This window comes from Ischnura elegans, chromosome 3 (genome assembly GCF_921293095.1).
Source record: "Ischnura elegans chromosome 3, ioIscEleg1.1, whole genome shotgun sequence".
Classification (NCBI taxonomy): domain Eukaryota; kingdom Metazoa; phylum Arthropoda; class Insecta; order Odonata; family Coenagrionidae; genus Ischnura; species Ischnura elegans.
The window spans coordinates 104,279,897-104,306,057 of record NC_060248.1 but is presented as its reverse complement, the minus strand read 5'-3'; the positions used below and the strand labels follow the sequence as shown (position 1 = coordinate 104,306,057).

The window sequence follows — 26,161 nt, the reverse complement described above, 5'->3', positions numbered from 1 at the left end:
ACAAGATAAGCAAATGTTTCAGCTTTTCACTTTACTGGTTAAAGTCTGAATTGCGAAAGTCAAAGCATAACAATTTCCAAATTTTCACTAAAAACTCTTCATTAACCAATCGTAGAAATCTCAACTTGACATTACGGGAAAATATCACAGATAAGAATATTGATAAAAACATTAATCCCACCTCCAACTCCTAATTCATAAAAATCACTAAGTCCACAGTATGTGAAAGATAACATACAATGAGTTTTTCCCATCATGTGATCGTTAATTGAAACATGCCACGACAATAAAGGTTTAGACTTATGTAGTGTGGTTAGAACAGGTGACTGGTGAGAAGGGTGAGTGGAATTAGTGTAATGGTGAGACTGTGAGTAAAGCAGGAATGAATACCTATTTAATGGTGAAATTTATCTTCAGCCAAATGACCTGGGTATAGGATCTATGATAGCACCTCTTCTATTTGAAGCGGTTTAAAAATCTGAAAAAAATTAAATCATCAATTCACTCCATAACAACTTCTGATTTTCACATGAAAAGGGCATTACCCAAACTGAATTTATTTGATTTTTTGAGTATGGAACAAATTTGAATTTTTCATTTATAGAAAACCCACCTACACATATCATTTTATTGCTTTTGTATCCATTTTTTTAATCAAATCTATAGTGGTTCCACAATGCTATCTTGAGCTATTTCTCTCTTAAAATCTTCACCTTGCAAGTGTTCCATGAGTTGATTACATGCTGCCCTGCTTCATGTACTTCATCAATGACCTGTAAAAATAAATTTTAAATATGTAGCACTTAGAGAATCCAAGAAGGAATGATACTCAATCTCTCAAGTTTTAGTGATACATACTACCTGGTGATTAATGTCTTCAAGGTCTTTCATCTTGAATGAGGCATTTTTTTCTCTACCCATCTTTTTGCCCAGGATAACACCACTTCAATAGCATTGTGCTGGCAATGGTAGGAGGAAGTCGCATCACAGTGTATACAGCATGTGCAGCCATTTATCCAGCTCACATTCTTTACTTCCCTTTATATTCTGCAAGTTATTTACTTATTTTTCTTAGGAAAGATATTCTAGCTGAGACAATGTCACTTCTCTCGATCTAGAAACTCCTGCCACCCACCATTTATTCATCCATTATAATCCATTAAGCTATTACTATAGTTCAGTTATAATTAGAAGGCTTTTTTCCGAGTTATGGATTTCCAAAGTGGGTAAAATTGTTACTGACCCGAAGACGGGAGCTGGAATGCACAAGAAAAAGTCCTCCACCAAAAATGAGTCGATGCGGCTTTGACCCGAAAAACAATTATCGACCGAAGTGGGTACCTCGCTCAAACTCGGAAAAAAAATTTCCGTAACAACTGTGAGACTTATCAAAGGTAGACTTGTCAAATACTGTTACAAAGTAGAAATTTATTTAAAATAAGGTTTGAACAGGAAAAGTATTGATCAACAAGGGGGTATTGAAAAGTAAGGTCTCCTATTTTAAAAAATGGAAAATAAATTTATTCTCAATTTTGCGTACATCATTGGAAAGGCTGAGTACTTTGCTATTTTTCATCATAGATGCCTTGATGATCAATTACTTTTTGCATCCTTTTAACCAGCTTTTTAATACTGGCATTGTACCACTATTGCAGCCAACTGTCGACTGTGTCTTGCATTTCCTCATCTGACTTGAATCTCTGTCCCCCAAGGAGTATTTTGAAAGTGGAAAAAAAGGTGTTAGGAGCTCGGGGAACTTTTGGGCTGTAAGGAGTGTGGTCAATGATATCCCAGCCGAATTCATTGAGTATGGCGATCTATTGATGTGACACATGTGGATGCACTTTTTCTTGTGTTCATCGGTGTGCTGCTTAGGGACCCATCTGGCAGACACCATATTGTAACGGAGGACCTCCGGCACAGTATTCTGCATGGAAAAGTTGTCACACCCTTCATTAAGACCTTCCTTTATCTCATGAAGGGTTATTTTTTGGTTATTGTGCACCATCTTGTCAATTCGAGCGACAGTTGATTCCGGAAAACTCGCCCACCCTGACCGCTGCTCATAATGGATGTTTTCTGGTCCATTAGAAAACTCCTGACACCATTTCCACCTGTTTTTGATGCCCATACACTTCTCGCCATATACTTCCATTAACTGGTGATGAATTTCTATCGTAGAAAAATTTTTCACTTTCAAAAATCGAATGACTTAGCATAGTTCGTACCTGGCGGGTGTGCTAAGCGGGAACCTCATCCTTAACGACTGCTACACAGTGACTGAGTGACCTAAGGTAACGTAAGTGGTTCTAAATTTTAGCGAAGAAAACAAGGAATGCAACGCTGTAGTCAAATTTTGCTTAGTGGCTCACATTCAGAAATGGCATCGTTGGAGACTGTACTTTTCAATACCCCCTCATTATTAGGTTTTCTTCATCCCTTTGAGTTATTTAGTTAATTGTATACAAATTCAATTTCTTCTCTGATAGCGGTCTCCTTCCTCTTCTTTAATTTTCTAAATAATTCCTACAAGCAGTACTCAGTTTGGGACATGTTGGAGAAGGCAGTTTCGCTGGTATGCCGTCAGGCATCCTCAAGTCACGTCACATCCAATGAATTTTCCCCTGACCATTCCTCACAGAGAACTATGGACACCAAGGAAAAGACACTGAGACCAAATTAGCAGACCTGAGGAATCCTCCACAAGGAGTCCCGTAACTACCTTGAATCCTCCCTCTTGTCCCCCATCCTAATCCTTGCATACTTCATCAGTTAATTGACACCTCAAAACCATCCCTAGCACATACTTTTAGTTTTTATGAAAAAAAAAGAGGAATGAAGAACACACTTTACAATGTAACAACTTCGAAACACGTTGTGTCTCTGATGAGTTTTTAAGCAGAATCTGTCTTGTATTCCACGCCTCTCCAGTGCATAGTATACCTTCCCGAGAACCAAGAGTACAAGAGAGACAAATACCAAGAAGACAAGAGAGAGCAATAGCAAAAACTACCAATTTTCCATGCTATAATTTGGCTAATTACTTCTTGTCTGCTGAAAATTTTTTTCTTAGCCTTTATTGAGGCAAAAATCTATTGATATTCTAGTCTTAACTTCTCCATTCTAAAATATAATAGTGGGATCAAAGTATAACAAAAGAAAATCATCTTCAGCAATAAGATTTTCATTTCATAATAACACATCACACATAAAATGCATCTTCACAATAGTCAAATGGCTACAAATTAAACATAAGTACGAGGAAACACAGGAGGTAAAAATACGACATCAAATACCTGATAACAAGTTATTTTATCTTGATATTTTTCCTTGAATTGACAATAATTAATTAATAAGCTAGGTAAGAGACTTAATACAACAGCCAGAAAGTAATTATCAGATCAGGATCCCAGGATTATGAGACCTTTTCAAAGTGAGTAACAAACAATGGTGAAGTATTCAGTTTATGAGACTTGATACAAAATCCTCCATTAGATATAAAGTGAACAGATCTTAAACAAATAAACTGAAAATCAATGACAATTGAAATATGTAGATGTATCACAGAGGGTGTCTAGCAAAGACAACCATACAGCCTTGACCAAGGAAATCCATTTCATTTATCACAATAAATCATCCATGATTTTTTCAAATTCCATGTTTGATTTGTACTATAATTAACAATAGAATCCTAAGTCGATGTGTTATGCATGGACATTTTTAGAGAGACCCATTAGCATTACTCATTATGTACTTCGATGTTACATAAGTACATATGTTGGATCTGTAGTCACACCACAATTATTATCTTTCTGGGCCATCAAAACATAGCCATCATTACCCCAGTAATTTGACCATGAGTTCTTCACCAGCCAATATGGTTTTCCATTCATGTCTCCATAACCCACAACAAGGACAGCGTGATCCAACTGCTCGGGCTTATTGCCTAGAATTTGAAATAAAGCATGATGTAAATATATTTGCATCAAGTAGAACTAAATGATAAATTGTAATAATATGCATAGTAAATTTTACTTATGACTTCAGTAGGAAGATGTGAATTTATAAGAGAAAAAAAAAACATTGATCATTTCCAGTTCTTTGCTGGTTTCACTTCCAGTTTGGTACCCGGCATTGGTTCTACATTCCTGTTCTCAGATCTTGTTCTTATTCAGGTGTTTAATTTTTAATGCTTAAGCTACCACAGTACACCCTTCCTACAAGACAGGTTTGACTAAAGATGAATTCGAAAAATGATCTGAGCTGATTTTGAGCAGTCTTTTCAAATTTTGCCAATTTTCACTGAGGATTATCATATTAAGTAATATTATTAATAATTATAATTGATGATGTTTTATATGCATTGACTCCTAATACAGGAGACTCCCAATTATCCGGCTGCATTTTATCCGGGTTGCGGATTATCCATGCATGTGTTTACCTTTGAAGTTTTCCACGATCTTTATAAAAAAATAAAATCAGACGAAAAAGTACCAAGATCTTTGCATTTTTTAAATACAATGCTACTCCGGGCTAATTGATTCCATTATATCCCCTTCTTAAAGTGGAATTGTTTTATCTATTTGCTGACACGGAATGTTTCAAGTTTACTTGGACGTCAGCTTGACATTGGACATTGTCTGCTGCTGGGACATTGTAAATAACGATCAGCGGCAGAAAAAAATTCTTCGTTAATATTAGAAGATTCGTCAATGGTAAATCATTCGTAAATTCAGAGAAATATTACTTACGATCTCCGATTGTATATTTCACATTGCTAACATGTAATTATTGCCGTGCCATCGCATGCGGTTGAATATGGCCCAAGGGAACCGGAGATTTTGTCGCACTTGGACATGTTTACGCCATTACCAGTCAAGGCCAAACTGCATAGGAATGGAATAGTAGAAGTGAAGGCAGAGGGGGAAGAGGAAGTAGAGATAGCATGAGTCATAGCCAGGCACTCCCCTGCGTACACAATTTGCCTTAAGCTCTGGTTTCCTATAACCGCTACTGCACGATACCATAATTGCGTGCCGTAATTTTCATGCGGCACTTTTCACAAGCCGCCTACTATGACACTGCTTAAATACCTAAACGCCATTATGATGATAAAAAAATAGTCTCATGTCTATGCTTGTCGCAATTAAAATTAATGAAAAAGTTGACGCCGTATGATCACAATGAAGACAACAAAATATACAGCCATCACGGAGCCCCGAACCTTGGTCCCCTAGGTGGTAGACGTAAATGCTAACCACTACCCCACCTGAACCACCTGCTGAGTAGTGCGACATTATGGAACTAGAGGTGGCTTGTGAAAAGTGCCGCATGAAAATTAATTAATTACAGCCAAACTAAGGCCCATTCAACGGAACCACTACTATTTCAGGGATGTGTTCACCATTCCGAAGGCCATAAAAAATACGGCATAGGAAAAGGAGAAGCAAGTTTCGTGGTCTCCCCTTGTAAGTTTAGGAACTGGAGGGTCCAAAAACCAAAATGAGCAAGCCCTAAAAAAAAACATTTGGGCAATTGTTGGCCCCTCAACATTTTAGGGACGAACAAGGAACACCATCATTTCTTAGATTTTCATTTTAATTTCATTTTTTCTTTCCAATATCTTCAATGAAGTATGCAATTCAGCCTCCCTTCACTCTCTTCCCATTGTTGAAGAAGCTTTATTCCACAAGTTTATTTTGCATACTTACAAACTTTTTAGCTGCGGTCTATTATAGGAACTCATCATTCATTGGCAAATTGATTAATTTAGGTTATGATACCACGATTAATAAAGTTAATTGATGTCAGATATTAATTCCTGCATAAGTATCAACATCAATGTTCATGATGAGTGCAGTTATCCAGGTTCTCGCTACACACAAATACGAAATTACTAATTAAATACACCAAAGGATGAAGTTCGCCATGAAAAAATATTTGACTTAGCCGGGATTCTAACCCGGATCTCCCGATTGCCGGTCAGGCGTGCTACCAGTTACACCACCAAGCCATCTTCTCAGAGCGAACTTCGGGATGGGTTTTACCGAACAATGGCTAACTTCATCCTTTGGTGTATTTAACTTTGCACCCGTGCGCGTGACTGCGTACAAAGTCACTTGTTCCTTCAGTGCTTTGAAATTACTAATATTGAAACCATATGGAAGCAAAACACTAACAGCCGAAAGTTATTGGTTGTCACCAAAGAACACATTAGGTGGCTCATGTTATCAGCGTTTTTCAGAAATCGGGGACCAAAAAGGCAGAATGCGTGAAAATATGTGAACTGGCAAGAAGGGTATGGCAGAAGACTCAAAGAAGAGAAAAGAAACCACTTACTATTGCTCTATGGAAATAGAAACATGAAAACTAAATGAGGTTAAAGTAAACGTTTTGGGGTATCATTTTTGGGAATTCACACAACTGAACCTATACTTCACCTAAAAATGTTGAGAAATGATAAAACATGTGTTATGGGAAAAAAATGAAGGTGGATAATAACGTATCTCTCTTTATTTCCCCGATAATGGAAGCTGCATCTCCATTATCGAGGATGCCTTTCTCCGGTAAGAAACCTTGATCCTGTCGACATAAAAGAAGAGAGACATACCACAGATATAACATGGCACCTCACAACTGGAATCAATGGCCTTGATGACGAATAAGTAATCTTCCATTTTAACATCCCCAAAGATGATGGAGCATGGCAGCTAGACGGAGAGCCCGAAAAGAATTACTTAAAATATTCGCCAGTAGAAAATCATATCCTATGCAATTTAGGATCGTAACTGAATCATATTGAAAATAACTATTCAAATAGATCGTACATTTACCTGACAATACAGAAGAGACTACAAATATAATTCTACGAAGGTTATTTTGGAAACGGCCTAGGAGCCTTGTATTTCTTTTTTCTTGTTACTGAGTGATAGAGGGTGACATACGTGGTAGCTACCGGCTGCCTTTAAAATTTCATAGGCATTGGAAAAAAATATCTATCTTATGGGTAGATAATAGCTGGTATTCGCTACTGACCACAAATTTCTAACGTTAAATCTGTATACAAACATTTTCAATTTGCTATTTGATTACGTTTTCTAAAATGAACGGGAATTTCTTTAGCACTAAGATCGTTAATATTTAACTATAAAGCATGGGAAGTTTAGAGTCCCATCGTATTTCAGCACTCTTTCACTGAATAATATCAATAACAAAAAAGTGTTTTTGAAAATTCTGTCGTATATAACCACTGAAAACGCTTAAAAAAAAGGCCACTAAAGACAAAATAAGGGTGGATGAATAAAAGCAAACATTTTTTTGGGACTTTTTAAAAAGGTTCGAAATTCTGAAACTTGATACACTGGAACCTCGTTAAAGCGAGTATGGGCTATAACGACACCCCCGCTATTACGAGAGATCGCGATGCACCGTCAATTGACCCTATAATAAGCGTGTTAAAAAATACGTTTTTACGAGACCCTTTCGGTGTTGGCTCTCGCCATAGAGAGGGTTTCACCGCCGGAAGACTTTCATGAAGACTCCTTAACCTCTGTAATTGCTAGCGATCTGTTAGAAATGAAGTTAATGGAGTGCTCAGTCTCAAATTTATGTGGTAAACTGTCGTTCCATAAATATAATGATGACGAAACAATGCTTTGCATGATTTTTATTCAGTGCGGCGCTCATAAATTGTTTGAATAGTTAGTCGCTATTTGAGTAAGGAAATTTAGTGATGCAAAAAAACATCGCCTTTCGTCTGGATTTATGCTTACGTTTATCGGATAGATGTTTATCTGTCGCCGCACCACTCCTGTTCCTGCATATCTGTTCGCAACAGGTATATCGGCTATTATTTGCTCCACCTCCGGTAAAGCGACAATTCGCTATAGCGAGTGTTTATTAGTGCACCGTGGGTGTCGTTATATCAAGGTTTCACTGTATTATGAAGTGCCCCCGACATTTTTCACAATTTTCTGGCCCTGCAGACTTTGAATAATCAAGAGTTTAAGCCGTGTCCCAATTGGCCATTTGGCTATGCCAATTCCAGGATTTAGCCATGACGCCATCTTGGAAGGATGTCCCAACTCGTTAGCCAGCATAAGGGAGGGAATTTAGGCAGCTAACGCGGCCGCCAGATTTAGGCATCGAGGAGTGCATCCTTCGCCCGACTTTTCCCATGATTCAAAGCGTGCAAAGCGTCTTCAGGAGAAAGGGCATCATGGCTGTCAACAAGGGATAGTACTTGTTTGCAAGTAGTGTTGATATTTTGAGACTTGTTCGAATAATTATTAATTTTTATTTTGTTTATAATAATGAAATTGCGTTAATGGAAGTGTAAGAATTACGGAGAAATTAGTTAATGAGAAGGCGGCGTTAATTTTAATGCTAATTAATGTTAGTATGCTTCTTATGAATGTATGTGTTATTTTATAACTTTTTATACCGATCACATGTTATCTTTTGCTACCGTTTACTTTTTTAACGTGTTAAATAATGCTTAATTATGTAACACTATGTCTAAATTCTTATTTAACACTTTTTGTACATTAGGTTAACACCCGTAAGAATAAACAATTATTATTATATGTTATTGGACAAAGTCCCGAAATTGGAATCGGAATAAGTAACAACATTTAAAATCAATAGTGATTATAAGATATGATAACGAAACCTGATTTATGTGCGTCAACCATACTTTAAATAAATTTTGAAAATAATTCCCAAGTCAGACGGTAACCGTTTGAATAGACGAAATACACCTGTTCTTAATAATAACAAAACTAGAAATTAAATTTTTTAAATATAAGGAATTCGAAAAAGTACTTGGTTGAGAGACGATTGAAATATTAAAAACCAATTAAAAGGAGTATACGCTAACATTTCGCCACAAACTTGGCTAAAACCTATTTCACAAAACCATACGGAACTAAAAATACGAATTTGAAAGTATACCCCTACTTTACTATTACAAAAAGTTTGTCTAAGATACTAAAATTATGATTAAATTCTCTTCTCTGACATTTAATACTCAAAATCACTTGAAACATCATAATTTAACCATGATTAATACATTACACTACATTATATAATGTATTCTCCATGATTTTAACAATTTAGGGTGGGTTTTGTTCATCATTTGTTCAAATCATTCCGATTATCTCTTGTTTTGCATTGGCCTAGTGCCCAGTAGATGGCAGCACCTGCGTAAGGATGTCCCAATTCATGCTCCCTTGTGGTTGGCTGCCCAGAATCTGGCTGGCTAAATACATGATGCCTAATGGCTAACGAGTTGGGACACGGCTTAACTGTATCTTTAATCCGTAAAGTGTCTTACGCATGCCTTAGTATCGCAATTCTACTGTATTCCACTAATTAACTGAAAATTACTCACCACAATCAGGATCATAGTACACTCCATTCGAATAAAATGAAAAGGTCTTGTGAGAGGCATCAATAGCAACAGAAATGGGTCCATTCTTTGAAACAGCATACTTTAATGCATCCGCATCTCCTGATGTGACATTCACATATCCTGTGATTTTGGCCACTAACTTGGTGGAGTTCACATGACAATATCCATCCTGCAAAAATAAAGAGCATTATTTAAATATCTATAGATTATTAAAGCAAATACATTAACGGCTTTTATCATTTTGTGGTCCTGCACAAAGGAATATCTGCTAAAATGTGGTAAAATAAACAATACATACAGTGAGTCCTCGTTTAACGTCACTTATCGTTCCTGAAAAATGTGACGATAAACGAAATGACGTTAATCGAAGCATAAATCCCATAAGAAACAATCTTAAAAGTGAATATCGGCTTCTACACGCGAAAAAAATTTAGCGTATCATATCTGGGGCATTTTTTAAGATGGGAATTCGCTATGGTGGTCGCCCCCGCGAGCGTCGCCTGGGCATCATCATCGCTGAAACATCGTCGCAATTAAAGGAACCAAAATTATTGTTAACACGGCGAAAAAAGTGATGACAAAAACTCTGAGTTCTACACGGAAAAATTCCTTGAAATCACTTTTTAGGTTCCTGAATACCATTATGTCAAGTAAAACCTTGCGCACCTACCTAAGAATTCATTTTGCAGAAAATTTGCTGAAACCGTAATCGCAATTAACAATAAACACACCGTTTTACACTTCGTTTTGACTGACTGTATGACCGCCCGCAAAACGAACAACCTGCAACGCCCGCCGCTTTGCATTTTTCCTCGCGCGAAATTTAAAAGACTTGACGTTATCGCAAAGCGAAGGTGCGATAAACGAATGACGGTCTTAAAATTTTCGTGACGTTATCGCGAAATGACGTTAAATGGGGTGACGTAGAACGAGGACTCACTGTACTATAAATAATTTGCTGAATTAGTATTTCAAACCCAGTTTCAGTCCCATCACCACCATAATTTTTGTGACCCGTACAGAAAGTTATCACAATATTAGATGCACACGCGACAGGATCAAAAACTTCCACTGTATTACAAGTCAAGATTTGCCATATGCCCCACACTCAAGAACTTCTGAGCAAAAAATGCAAAGTCAGTTACTCAGAGTTGAGGGCAGAAGGTTCATAATGGTTAAGAGGACCTGAAAGACCATGAGGAAGGGAAATGGGAATTTCAAGGTGTATTTGAGTGACTGCACTAGGATGATATGGCAGATTTTGATGTGACAATGGAGGAGAATATGTGTCAGCAGAAATGAAAGAATATTTTGAAGAGAAGGGAATCCCAGAGGAATACACCATTCAATACACCCCAGAATAGAATGGAGAGGCCAAAAGGTTCAATAGAACATTACTGGAAAAGGCAAGGTGCATGCTTTTGAGTTCTGGCTTCCCAAGAATCTGTGGCCAGAAGCTGTCCTAGCAGCAGTATATATTTTGAATAGGGATCCGCTAAGTATCGTTACCTGAGCAATAAACTCAGGAATGCCACAGCCTTGAAAGATTCCACTCAACGAGGGATTAGGTCCTCTCTTTGGAGACGAGTTGACCCTCTCAACTTATTTCCCATACTTCTAGTACAACATCTCCTGTACAACAACTGGTGCAATGGTACTGATACAGATCAAGGGTTTCTCGCAGATATGGGTGTTATTGTAGTAAATCTGGTAACAATGTTTGATGACAACCAGTGCTGCATTCATTCATAGGGAAAGAGGAAAACCAAAAGACCGAAACACATGGACGTTAAATTTAATTATGTGATGGACTTAAATGGGAGATACAGGGCTGGATCAAAGGGGGTCCCAAGGTGGCCAGGCCCTGGGCCACACACCAACCCAAGGCCATCCATAAATGCATGGGTGAATCTCACAAAATTGGAAAAAAAACCATCATGTATGAGGGGATTCGAAGTGAAGCTGGGTTGTTTTTAGGTTAACATGCAGTCGTCAAAATTGACTTTATTAAATACTGATTGATGAAAATTGTGTTACTAGCATTTCCTGTAATTACAGTACAAATTGCAACACCTAGAAACAGTGGGCCTCCCACCAAAATGGCCCCCGAGCCACCCACATCCTAAATAAGGCCCTGGAGAGATATGCATTTAAAAGTTAATAAATTATTCCTAAAGTAGGCATGAAATGAATGCTGTTCCTCAAGTAAACTGCCATAATCAGCAATACTGCTAGGCATTCAAAGCATGGAAAACATTGCTGCTGATATAGCAGATTCCTTCAAAATGAATTTCAATTTACGCAAGTATAATTTGTTCATCTGAAATTTGTACCTGTCCCATGTAAGGCCCATATTCATCTTCTGATGGTAAACCTCCATGCTTCATCATCCACTGGTATGAACGGAAGTCTTCCCCTCCATCACAGCCATTGTTTCCATAACCCCAACTGCAATCAATCAAGGCCTAGAAAGAAAATCCATGAGTCAGCACATTAATATAATCATACTATGTCATAATTACTCAATGTCTAACAACTCGAGACTGAATCAAAAATATTGCTGATATTTTGTGAGAATCATTTTAAGCAGAACATTAACTTCTTAAGTCTTTGGAAAGATACTTAGATGATTGCTGATGAACGATCAACTTAAAGGTACAAAGAAACCAACTTATCACATCACCACATTTTTGAAAAATTTGGAATTGATAAAAATTATCATAACTAACACGGGCTCTTCAGGGAGAACTCTAAGCAATTCATGGAAAATCTGTCTCATTTACATATTAAAAAGGCATATCAAATGAAAACCTAATTAAATATTTATTAATTTGAGATAAAATGTTCGAGCTAAAGTTGGGTACTGCTCATAGAGTTAGCTTTTGAGGTATTTGATGTTAACTATCTTAAAACAAGAATTCATGTCAGCTTTTATGACCACACTCCAATACAGTAACAGCCACTGTAGTTTCATCTAATAAAACCTAACGGAGGATTTTTTCCTGATTATTACATACATATTATGTACAAAGCTCATTTTGTTGTGGATTGTTAAAATACATGCCTTTTAATACTTCCCTGAGCCACTAAAACTAGCTTTAGTCATTCTTGTGTATGATAATAAAGGCTGCACTCATTACATAAGCTCAACCAAATGATCTCCTCTATTCTGTCTTTCTCCACCATGGTTTTAGACAGTGAAGATCCACCCCTACAGCACACTAGCAAATGACTGAAAATATTTTGTTGCCCCAGGACAAAAAGTTAAATTGCGACTTTGCTCTTCACTATTCCTAAAGCTTTTGTTATTGTGGACCATCATCATCTTCAAAAGCTTAATGCCTTTGGTGTTAGTGGTGTCCCATATGAGTGGATTTATTTTTACCATATTGGCAGATGTCATATGGTTATCCTCTCCAGTAATGGTTAGAAATTGACCTCCCCTGCAAAAAATATTACTCAGGGCACACCAAAAAGATTGATCTTGGGTGCTTCTTTGCTTTTCTTGGTTTACATTAATGACTTCCCAGAATACAATATTTTTACAAATAAGGTCACATCTATCCTTGACACATTCAGCGCGGAGCACGTGAATTGACGTGCTCTGCCGGTATATAATCCACTTCTGAGTCTTCCAATTGTATGCATTGCCTTCAGCAAGCTTCCCTCTTTCGACCTGTGTGTGCAGTGTGTAAATAGCAGTATTTGAAAGGAAGTTATGGCACGGAAACCTCTATTTTTCTTTCTTATTTTAATTGGCTGATTCTGACGACTTTCATGAAAATTGTGCCCCCATTGAATGTGTTAATGCTCAAGACACCATCTCTCTTTCCCCTATCTCCAACCCTTGTTAGTCAACTATCAGACAGCTCAGACCAATTTATTAAATGGTGTTCAAACAATAGCCTAGTGGTTTACATTGATAAATCTTGGTTACACTTTGCTTGTACAAAATAATGACAAATTGCTTTCTATTAATATCCTGGGAACTTCTATTCCCCAGGTTGACTGTGTTAAATTCCTTAGCATACAGACCGACTTTCTCGTTTCTTCGGATACTCATATTAGCTCTCTAGCAAATAAACTTTGTTTTACTTGAAACCTCATTTGAACTATCTATTCCATTGTTAACACTGTTATTCATCTTACTCTTTACCATGGCCTCTCTATCTCATGTTATACTTCTCTGGGGATCTTCTCCTTTTCCCCTAAAAAATATTTAACATTAAAAAAAGAATTAGCAGACTCATTGCTCAAGCTGGCCCATGAATACCATGTCAGCCACTCTTATGCGACCTAAAAATATTGCCCTTACCCTGAGTCTACATTATGTATGCCACTCTTATTAATCAAAGGTGACATAAAATTAAAAGTATTATAAAAAGGTTTTTTTAAGTCAAGTATAATAATTAGTGAAAGAGTTCTCGAGTGACTCGTTTAACTTAAAATACTTATTTTTACCTTCCTACTTCATCATCATTAGGCAACAATCCTAAGGTTGATTTGACACAGCTCTCAATTCCTCTCTATTATATGCTAGCCTTTTCATAGCTACGCATTTACTCTATTTTACAGTGGAACCTCGTTAAAGCGAGTTCGGGTTATAGCGAGACTGCCACTATTACGAGAGATAACCGATGCACCGTCGATTGACCCTATAATAAGCACGTTAAAAAATCGTTTTAACGAGGCCCTATTGGTATTGGCTCTCGCCATAGCGAGGGTTTCACCGCCTGAAAAACTTACACCAAGATTCCTTAATCTCTGTACTTGCTAGCGATCTGTTAGAAATTAAGTTAATGGAGTGCTCAAATTTTTGTGGGAAACTGCAGAAAATAATGCAATACGTTATTTCACTTTACTGCCGCGTAACCTACATGAACAATAAACATACACTACTGGAAATATTTGAGACATTAAATAACCGCGATACACTTTTATCAGTTAATTTTTGTATTTTCAATGGAATATACCAAAATTAAAGAATGATTACGTAAGTGCGCAAATTAAGTGCATAGAAAAATGGCTTCGTCGGTAGTGCATTGGCATAATGATTGACAAAACAATACTTTGCATGATTTTTATTCAGTGTGGCGCTTATAAATTGTTTGAACTTATAAATTTAGTGATGCAAAAAAACATCGCCTTTCGTCTGCATTTACGCTTACGTTTATCGGATAGAAATTTATCTGTCGCCGCACCACTCCTGTTCAAGTATAACTGTTCTCAAAAGGTATTTTGGCTATTATTTGCCCCGCCTCCGGTAAAGCGACAATTCGCTATAACGAGTGTTTATTGGTGCACCGTGGGGTCTCGTTTTATCAAGGTTGCACTGTATATACTTTATGACCTGTCCTAAGTAACTCATTCAGGGCCTAGCCCTTCTTCCCTTCCGCCTGTCCTTCTAAGATAGTTTTCATCAGGATATCATGCCTCATAATGTGGCCATCTAAGCTGTCCCATCTTCCCCTTAAGGTTTTTAGAAGACTTTCTTTTCTCACACTCTCCTTAGCACTTCCTCACTATGTACTTACACTGTCGATTCATTTTATCTTCATCATTCTTCAGTGGCAAATTCCTTTCTACTTAATGGCTTTTTTCCTTTAAGTATCAAGCCATACCTAATTTCATTTTAGAATGAAAAAATTGTTCTTCCATATTGATGCACTTTATATCACTGACAATACTGTTCTTTGTACTTATATCTGATCTCTAAACAAATAAATAAATATTATTAGTAGTTCCTCCTATTGAGATAGCTTAAAGGGTTTGAACAATGAGGTACCTAATTGATAATTCAGTAGATTTACAGCTATACATGCAGTGAACTCAGCAGAATATCTTATAACCCACATCATGAGAGCACATGCTAGCAGCAATCCTTCTTCACTAATGTAATAACATTATTGGACCAATTGGTATTATTTTTCATAAAACAAACCTGCTGTGATAGTCTAACAAGGTGACCATATTTCATGAAATAGGCGCCCTCAATTGCTCCAGTGGTGCCAAAACTCCAGCAGGAACCGCAAACTGACTGATCTGAAGTCAAGAAGAAAAATATGCACAGTTATGTGGAAGATCTCCAACCAAAAAATCAATTTTTCCAAGACGTCCCAATAAAAGTGAAAATTAAAAACTATAAAAAATTGCAAAATTAGCTGTTATCATTCATACACATATATCACTATGGAATTCATCCATCAATATCTCATTTGATGTGAGTGAGTAGGACCATAAGTTGACTACTGCTCATTCCAAGGAATAATTGTCACAGTAAGTGCCAAGAAAGAGGGGTGTGTCTGATGCTGGAACTGTTAAAATAAGACTACTTAATGCCTCAGCTTATTATGTCGTCATACTGGGATGTCTTTTAAGCATATTCATCCTCCCCCCTGCAGGATGAGGATGAATATACTTAAAAGACATCCTGCTAAGGAGGGGGCCTAGAAAATATTGTGAGGTGGGGGAGGGAGATTGAAAAGGATTGCAGGGTAAGACACGATAATCAATACATGGATTTCAGATTCATGAAGTTTCTCTTGATATACTTTGCAGATGATGTCAATGAAAAATACCAAGGCCCCGAAATCAAAAAGAGCAGGCAAATATTTGAAACAACCAACTACAGTAAACTCTCGATTATACGAAGCAGGATTTTACGAAGTTTTCGATTATACGAAGTGATATTGCGGTCCCGGCGAAAAGCCTATGCTAAATACATGGCGCTATTCGATTATACGAAGTTTCGATTATACGAAATGTTTTGAAATTACGAACCTCGGTTCGGTCCCCAGGAGCAAATGGCATTCGTTTACACGAACTACGGCGAAATGTGTGTCAACAAAACTAGTTACACCAGCGTAGTTAGCTAAAATAATCAGCGCTTCCGACTGTGGTCCATCAGAAGTGTGAAATCATAAATGACAGTGCAACTTAGGAGAGAAACAGTTCGCCTAAAACCTCACGATGGGAATTTAGGGGAAGTAGGAGTTCAGTAAAAACATCGCGACTGACATAATGCCCCCACTTACGTGCCTATTCGTAAACATTGCATCGACTATACATCGTAGTTTAACATGTCAGGAAGCGCGAGGTATTTCGTACACTCCTACTTAACCTTTTGCACTGCTGTGAACATACCTGGTATGTTCGCAAGGCAGGCTGCTGTGAACGTACTTCGAAGACTACTTAACTACTTTTCGCCGAAGCACTTCGAAGGGTCCCTAATCTGGAACCCTTTCCTCGACGAGCTCACCCTCGCTGGCCCCTCTCCTCGACCCTCCTCCGGGGGCCTCCCTCCCCAAAAGTGACCGCTCTGACTGCATTTTGAAAATCTATCAATCAATGCCATAAAAAAAATAATTGTTTGCATCGCACTCCTGCCAATCAGGCAATCAAGTACGTCTCTGAACCGTGTTTCTGCGATGAGAAATAACGATTTTGTTAACTTTGCTAAAATGGCCAAGTTAGTAAAATTGTTATTTTTCATCTCAGAAATACGGTTCAAAGACGTACTTGATTTCCTCCACTCCAATCGCAAATTGCTGGAAATCGACCGGATTCCCTTTGATAGCGCATCATGAGGATGTTCTCGAGGCTGGTTATTGATACAACTGGCCTACTAATAATTCTATCGCTATAATATCACGGCTATGGTTGATTCGTTACGTTATACCTCCAGGAAGCTGCAGCGGATGTAATCGTGGAGGAGATTAGAGGCTTAAAAGATGATTTTGAAAAAATAGTTGGACAAAGCAGGAAGAGCACAGCGCACAACATCAAACAATTATATTGCACTAGACGATGATATCCAGGCTTGCGACAATGCGATGCCGGTACCTACGTCGGATGAAGCAGCGGCTGGGACTAGTCATAATAGCAGTGACGACGAAGATGAAAGTGAGGAAGCAATTTCACCAAATAAAAAAGAAGTATACGCTGCCCTCCAAACATTAAGATATTTAGATCTGGCAAACGATTTAGATCCCCAATTAAATTCCCATTTATGCAAGTGAGAAACCATGGTGGAAGCGGCGATGGAGAAAGGCAAAAAGCAAAAAAATAATGGATTTTTCTGGGTAATATCTTTTATATATTAGCCTTCCTGAATAAACAACTTAAATATCTTAAGTGTTGGGCTCTATTTACCACCAACTTATTTTCAAGGCTACTCGTAATGAAGACGCACTTCTAACTCTCACCATGAACTTTCTTCTCGCGCACCTCCCCGTTCTCCCATGCCGAGAGATCTTTTTTTCCAAAGTCTTTGTTTACTCTCCTGCGGCCTTCTGCTGATCTTGCTGACACCCACCTCACGCATCCCAAACCCCTCCTTCCCCAGAATTTCCCATTCACTCCCTCCCTAAGGTGACTGAGCTCGAGTGCGTCGTAAAAAAATACACCTCCCAAACGCAGACTGAGGCAGAGCTCAAGGCCCTTTCCCCACCCTTCTTTCTCCTGCCCCTTCACCCCTCGTTATGCTGACCACACTTCTTTCCTCATCCCACTCTTATTCACCCCACCCACTGGGAACGTTCTCCGACTGTGGAGAAAGGCATGGTTCATCTTTACCTGCAACAGGGGTAAGTTTTTATCTGGAGAGGCTGAAGAAGTATCTTCCACTATCAGGGAAATGGTGCTGTGCTTATAATTGTCTCTCTTCTTCTCTGCTGACTTTTCAATTTAAATTATTTACTTTACTCTTTCCACACTTTATTTATTTACGATTATAGCACGACTGCTTTTTAGTGCTAAAACTAAGAATATCTTTCTCATAAGAATATATTCTTTCTCGTCTCTTGTACGAAAACAATCAATATGGATAATAAGGTTTCTCTCTTTACTTCTCCAATAATGGAAGATTTTTCTCCTGTCGTTCTCCGGTTGGAACCTTGCTCCTGTTGGCATAAAAGAAGAGAGACATACTAAATGAAAATAGCACTTCACACCTGGTATGAAGAATATGGTCCTGATGAAGAATAAAGTTTTTCATAGCAACGTCTGCAAAAATGATGGAGCACAGTAGCCGGACGGAGAACTCAAACAGAATTTACTTTAAATATTCTCCAGAAGATCATCATATCCTACGTAATTCATGATCGTAACTGAATCTCAATGAAAATAACTAATTGAAAAGATAGCACATTCAGCTGAAAATACAGAGTAACTGGAAATATTAACTTACCAAGGTTATTTTGGAAACGGGTTAAGGCCCTCGTTTTTCATTTTTTTTCTCGTCACTGAGCAATAGGGGGCGACATAAATGGCGGTTAGACCCTTAGAGAATGGTTAGGCCGGCTGCCGCTAATATTTCCATGGGTGCTGGAAACAAATATCTATCTTACGCTTACTTAATAGTTGCTATTCGCTCCTAACCACAAATTGATAATGTTAAATTCTTATAATAAACTTTGCAATTCATTATTTGATTACGTTTTCTATACTGGTCGGGGATTTCTTAAGCGATCGTTGATATTGAAGTATGTACAAGAAATGAGAAATTTATGGTGGTATAATTATTTAACGACCTTTCACAGCATAAATCGATAACTAAAAGCCTTTTCTAAGAATTCTACCGTGATTAACCACCGAAAACATATAACATAAATAAGGCCACTAAAGACAAAAAAGGGCGGAAGAAACAAAAGCAAACATTTTTTCGTGACTTATATAAAAGGTTTGAAATTACGAAACTCGATTTTTAGAAGTGCCAATTTCCCGGTCCCACTGACTTCGTCTAATCGAGAGTTTACTGTATTCCTCGAGGGCAAGAGCAGGAGTCATTGCTACAATTACATTAGGTGGTCAAGGACTATGCTACAATTACAATGAAAGCCCATTATAGCAACAGCTCTTGGGATCTGAGAAATGACTTGCCACAGTGACCTGTTGTTATTACTAAAGATTATTAAATAATCATTTAAAAAATTACTTCACAAGTGTTACTATGGCTGGTTTTGCCATGCAATACATAGTTACTATAAATCATACTTTCAAACATAATTAACTAATGATCATATACACTTAATTTATCATGTTGGACATAATAAGCTGAGGCATTAAGTAGTCGAATTTTAACAGTTCCAGCATCAAACACATACTGAACAGTGCGTTCATGTGCTGTTATTACCCTGATTTCTTGGACGCTCCAAATATGTTATGACTGCAAGTCATGGCAATGCATCAGATTAATTGATGCAAAAACATCAGAAACCGCTAAAAATTCATCCTTCTATCTTACTGAATAGCAGTTAAAATGATAACTGGCAACGGCAATGTGTGATGATATGAGTGGGATGAAATTTTAGGGGATATAGTTCCACTAAGTATTGGAAATCCACCTTTTTACATGATGTCAGCAGTCACGCCGAACAATTTTGAACCTGACTGCAGGAGGTGCAAGAGGATGACAAAAGAACAATAAAATACATACATACATGCGAAATTAACTATGGAACAGAGAATAGGGGCATAGTGAAAATTTGAATGTCAAAGTAGGCAGAAAATTTGTAGTTTTAGTAGTGTAATGCCAGAGATGCAGCTTGTGATCACTAAGTCAACCTCGTAATTACAAATGGTGCAGGTGAGGAATCGAGCCATTGCCACTAATACAAATTTATTTGATACGCAAATCATAGCGTTTTAAATGTTTCCTTAGCTAGCTCTTGCTAATTTGACCATTACCATATTCTGTACAAGTTACATGGGGCTTCCACAACACACCTGGCTTCAAAGGTGGCCACTTTTCTATCATTTGTAGCAATAAAAAGTAAAAGATAACAAAAAGTAATGAATACTGGTAATTCGATAACTTCTGCTAGACTACCGACCATTACTAGTATTATCTTGTTTAAACCCACATTTAATGAATAAGCCTTGAATGAAAATACCTTTGACTGGAGTCACAGCACCATAAAGACGCCAATCAATTGAAAGAGGAACATCTTTCTTTTCCGACTCATTAACATCTGGGAAAGGGAGGCCACCATTGTAAATTCCAGAGTAATGCCTTCCCCTTAGAGCTTTTAGTTCATCATCAGTCCTATCAGCAAGATGGTTGACGCCAAGTTGAAATCCCAAACCAGCCCTATTCTTGGATGAGATGAACCTAGAAACAACAGCACAGAAATTAGAAGAATTTTGTTTTTCATTCCAAGGTGAGGATTGACCTAATGTAGGGGTCATTATAGGATATAAAATATATTTTTCCTTTACATACTCCAGCATATGAAATCACAAGTTGTGAATTGGTGAGTTTAGTATGATTTCTGAATCCCCTGGATTACTTTACTTCAAAGGGAATACTTCTCACTACATCACAGCATAAGGTCATCCTCCCTTAACACTTTACAAGATGGTGGTCCTGGAGGGAGAGCTGGGTTAAAATACATACATATTTCAGTGATGGCCTGCCCTGTCTCTACCTCACACTCCCCAAAAAAACTTCTCAAGTGTGAGGTGGCCAAGAACTGCCCCCCAAGCTAGAATGTAAAATGATCACATGCCTGTGGTTTGGTCTGGGGTGAACCATACCCTCAGCAATTCAAAAAAAACTTTGATACGGTATTTGAAGAGGCGACCAAAAGGGTCATTTGTGCCATAGGGAAGGAAGGGTATAGAGAAATCTGGTCTTAACAAAAGGTGACGACGGGAGTATGGCTTTTTTGCCCCAACCCACAGATGAAGTGCTGTGCTTAAAGTATCCTCCACTAAGTACTCAAGCAGGGATTAGACATTCTGAAAAATCTCTGCCACTGCCTGGTGTTGGACCCGGGTCCACAGGGTAGGAAGCCAATAATAGTCACCGCATCTACCTGAATCCTTAAAACTTACGGCTGAATCACTGAGTAAGTGATATGATTCCCTATCGTGTCACTTCCTCATGGGTTGGTTGTTTTTAAACAACCTTTCCTCACCATTTTGTCTAGAGTCCAGACAATTTCATTGCAGCCATGCTTAACCACAGTCACTGGGAAAATTACGAGGACCATGAGGAGAATCAGTAAGAAAAACCCTCATGAAACTAACCAATCCATGAAGACCTGAGAATTATATCGATACCTCCACTGCACAAATGCTCAACAATTGCCCACCTAATCAAATCCGCTCATCTAGTAGCCCAACAATAGGAATGCACTCAGCTAGCAGTATCCGGAGCATAAACGCTCACCTCCAATTCTTCAGGCTTCGGAGGTGAGTGTTTGTGCTTCAGCTACAGCCAGCTGAGCGGATTCGTATTGCTGGGCTACTAGATGAGTGGATTTGATTCGGTGGGCGATTTTTGAGTGTTTTCCAGTGGAGATATGATATACAGCACACTCCCGATTATCCAGGCTAATGATGGGGAGAGACCACACGAATAATCGGAAAACACAGATAACCCAAACTTTCACTTTAATGTCTTGTAATGTTCATAATTTATGTAAAACAAACAATACATTATTATTTATGCAGCTATTCTGTTATTATAGTGCTTCCCGGACTCACTGAGAACTTCCTTCGCCAGTTCGTGATCTTTTCAGCGGCGATAACATGGTTGTACTCATATTATTAATGCTCCATGTAAGGCCTGGTTTCAAAAACCACACATCCATGGCTTTGTGATCATGGATACAGAAAAGTTCATGGTGAAACCAAACCCAGTACTATTCCACAAACTTTTCATTATTTAATAGTTTGTGAAATAGTACTGGGTTTTGTTTCACCATGAACATTTCATCGTTCCACCAAGTAACGCCCAAATCAGTTGATTTTATACAGAAAAGTAGTTGGCACTAATGCTTCAAAACCACTGCTCGATGTCAGAAACTACACTGTTAGGCACCACGCCACGCAGTCGCCTCTCGCACAAGTTGCCCAGGCGGCAACTGCTGCGGGGCGTGTATCCGTAATAACGGAGAGCGGTCGCATGCTGCAAGGCTTGAATAACAGGAACACGGTGCTCCCGTGAATGCAGCTAGTGCGTGATCACTTCCGTTTTGCGCAGGGGATTCTAATGGAAATAATAAGTACGGTGTATCATAGCATTAATGCAGTAATTCTGTTGATTTTGCATCCAATTTTATTTTTTTATGAAGATCGTGGAAAATATTGAGTGAGAGTGAAAATCATGCACGGATAATCCGCAACACGGATATACTAGAGTCGGATAATTGGGAGTCTGCTGTATAAGTAAATTAAACTACATCCTGTCTCTATTTTCTTAACAATCATTACTGAGCCTGCCACTGAAATGTTGAGGTGAAATATTCTAACCCAGCTGTCATCCTCATAAGATTTCAATTATTCTATCCTCCAGGAAAGCACCAAAACCTGTATCATATGAAAATATCCATCAATTGGTAATTCTTCATGCTGTGCCACATACCTCATGTTCTGTCGGTAGACATTCAACCTATGATTTTGCTCTGTATGGTCATTGTACTCCTTACTATGAGTGCGAATGAATTTATCAAAAGAACTTTCAACATGGGAATCATAATTATGAACAAATTCTTTCATTGGATTGAATGTATAGATGTGCTGATCCCCAGGACCAGGAAATGGCTGACATGTCATTCCTGAAAAAGTTGGGAAACTTGAGAAATCCAATAAAGCACCTTCTATTACACAGTGGTATGTTAGTTACCTAGAATTACAAAGATTGTTTTCAACACTAAGTGCAAAGGGGTTAAAAATCATTTTTTTTTACATTTTCCCTTTACTCGTTTTAAACAATTTATAGATTTTGTGTATATCACAATTTTAATCCAAACTTTCAGTACAATTCAATCTAGAAAGCAACCATCCTCACCTCTTGAAATATGGAACACATCAGGATTTGGGCTTTCAGGTGAAAACCATTCATATTCCAGATAGTAATGATCATAATGAGACCCCAATAAAGAATTGAATCCCTTCATTTCATAACGGACGGGCACAACTTCTAAGGTAGAGGGGGCTTTTGGTGTTTTCTGAAATTAAGGAATGTTTCACTGCTTTTAGCCATAACATGCCTTCAAATATATACTCAAAAATAGAATAATCTACATAGATTTTCAATTATTGTCATTTGCATCTCAATGATTTCTCAGCATGTAGATACTGACCTTGTATCGAATCCACATTGTGTACTTATTGACCTTCTCTCCTTTTGTTTCCACCAGCCTCCATTTCTCACACTCCAAACCATTGATGAATTCTGTACCAATACACTAAAAAAAAAATCGACATCGAGTTCAACTTCCTCAGTATTCTCTGCATCGACATAATTTATAAAAATGCCATAGTGGTTGGCGTAACATGGTGGAACTCCTTCATGATGCACAAAGGTTAAGAAAAAGAACTTTAAAGGTGGAACAGCGAAGTCTTTTTCTTAACCTTTGCGCATCATGATTTTTAAAATTTACTACTGTGTGGCCTGGGACCATAATCTGTAAAAATTACTTCTTTTCTTTCAAAGTTAAAATTTCAAAAGATGTCATCAGACTTATCAAGCACAATAATAACTGGTTAAGACAAACATAAAAATGAATAGTAGTTAAGACCATACATTCTTCCTTTGTCCTCAACAAAAAAAAGTACTTGTTCAGTCATTAGCAACACTCCTCTCAATAGCCATTATACATTTTTTAACTTCAGTTAATGTTTAGAAATTAAAGATTGAAAATGGAAGGGACATATTCAATACCACATGGTCACTTTAACTTTAAAAGTTGCTTCATTAGTTTAGATTTCAGGCCTCTATTACACCTGCAATAATATCGACCCAATATCTATAATATTATATTTTCAATATTGGCATCTGCATTGGTGACTTTTGATCAGTGGATCTCATAGTATTGGAACATACAATTCACAACCAGAAATCACAGGCAGCTGTCTTGATAAAATGACCATGTATTCAGAGGTTTTTGATTTTACAATAGTTCTTTCTTCCTCACAAGTGGGACTGTCGTTCAATTGACTGCTAAATCAGTTTCACAAATGCCACAGAGTCAATATCCTGGTGCCTTGCAAGTCTAGAAATTTTGCTGCTGCAAATAAACAAAGAATATACTTACATTAAAACCAGTAAGGTCAGGTAATATGCTTTGAGGTGAAACTGGGGTGTCCTTGGTGCCATTAACTTCAAGACATGACCGTTCATTCAGTTTTTCCTCTGTTGTCACTGGAACAATTTTCCTCATCGTTCCAAAGTCTCCCAGCTTACTTAGCTGATAAGTTTTCACCATGTCTTAAAATGAATTCCCACGTGTTGTTAATACATTAAATAGCCATGCTTAGAAATAATGTACATTAATGTTTTCATACTAACCTCCATAGTAATCTATTCTGCTGGAACCAGACTCAGCATCATACCATCCATAAAATGGCTCTCTAATTTCTGCATATGGTATGTATAGCACACCTTTGACAGTGTACATTGAGCTAAATACTGGAACATGGTCTTGAACAATAATGTTCGATAAACCATGTCCATTAATGGGCACTGCAAGTAATTAATACGTTTTGGTAAATTAAAGCCAATGAATACTTACACATTCAGCACCTTAGGTTTGAAATTTTTTCACCTATTTCTCCCAAATTCCAAGAATAATACTGTAATTAGGCATAAATTTAAAATGATTAAACCGAATTATAACTAATGAGATAGACGAATTACAACAATTGATGGTCTTGCGGACGTACAGGGTCACTGCATACAAATTTCTGAATGACCGCTGTCGGGTTCAAGAGAAAATATTGTCTTTAAATACCTACCTACTGAATATATGCCGGCTATTTTAGGCAGTTGCATAGTAATTCATCGTGAGGTGGGATTTAAAAAAAGACAAAAGGAGTCGAATCAAGACATAGACCACAGGATGAAATAGAAGACTGAGGACATGGGATTATAACAATACAATCTACCATACAGGCAGTGAAACTATTTTACAATGGCCTAATCATTTAAAGACGGTCACGTCTACGTTTAGTACTCCACATACAACGTGATAAAAGTTACACCTACTTCAAATGGAATTTGAAGAAAGAAAATTTATTTCCATTGAAAAGGATTATATGATAGTGTCACACAACATACACAAAATGCATCAAAAAGTTGATAACCTTTGACAATGATGGTGCATATTTGAGCACGAACGGGAATGGCAGTGATTATGGGAATATGCACAGATGCCGCATACAATGAGTATATTTGGGACGTTATATCTTACAATTAAAACAAATAAAGAACTCACCGGTGAATAAAATGCATCCAATGAGGAACGGAAAAGATTTGAAAGCCATTCTTGACCGCTTCTTATCGCTACTGTAAATGTCGACTCTCATTCACTCGCCTGTGTAGCAGAGTACTTTAATATCGAATGAAAAGAACGACAGTGCAACGGTCACACGGGATTTTCGCCACAAAAGCGTACAAAACTACGACTCATCAATTCCTCACTGTCACAAGACCATTACTCCCACTTCCATAACAGCTGCACCAACACCATTCCCACGGCATTGGGGACAAGACTACGAGACACATGCGCGGCCAAGATGAATCACGGGAACCCGTCACCACAGATTAAACTCTAGTCTGTTTGCTTTCGCGGATGCAAACAGACTTTAGGTTAACATTATTTGCTTTCGCGGTTAGCCAAGGCAGGAACTGAGTAATTTCCCTTTCCTGCATAGGGAATTTGCGGTAAAAACAGGAAATATATGCGGTTAAACTATCAGTGAATTATGCATGAAGTGATAAATATACGTGTCTTCGATGTT

At 37.8% G+C, this 26,161-nt stretch overlaps 1 protein-coding gene across 1 annotated transcript; it reads right to left on the bottom strand.

Moving 5' to 3' along the window:
• Positions 1 to 3,168: 3,168 nt before the first annotated feature.
• LOC124156291 (digestive cysteine proteinase 1-like) lies at positions 3,169 to 25,891 on the bottom strand. The gene is made up of 11 exons (XM_046530749.1): positions 25,636 to 25,891; positions 24,711 to 24,884; positions 24,457 to 24,629; positions 23,503 to 23,607; positions 23,208 to 23,367; positions 22,782 to 22,974; positions 20,305 to 20,522; positions 15,354 to 15,454; positions 11,746 to 11,877; positions 9,392 to 9,581; positions 3,169 to 3,946 (listed from the first exon to the last, which is right to left on the bottom strand). Exons 1-11 carry the CDS (start codon positions 25,724 to 25,726, stop codon positions 3,762 to 3,764), a joined length of 1,722 nt encoding a protein of 573 aa, XP_046386705.1. The 5' UTR covers positions 25,727 to 25,891; the 3' UTR covers positions 3,169 to 3,761.
• Between the last annotated feature and the right edge of the window lie 270 nt (positions 25,892 to 26,161).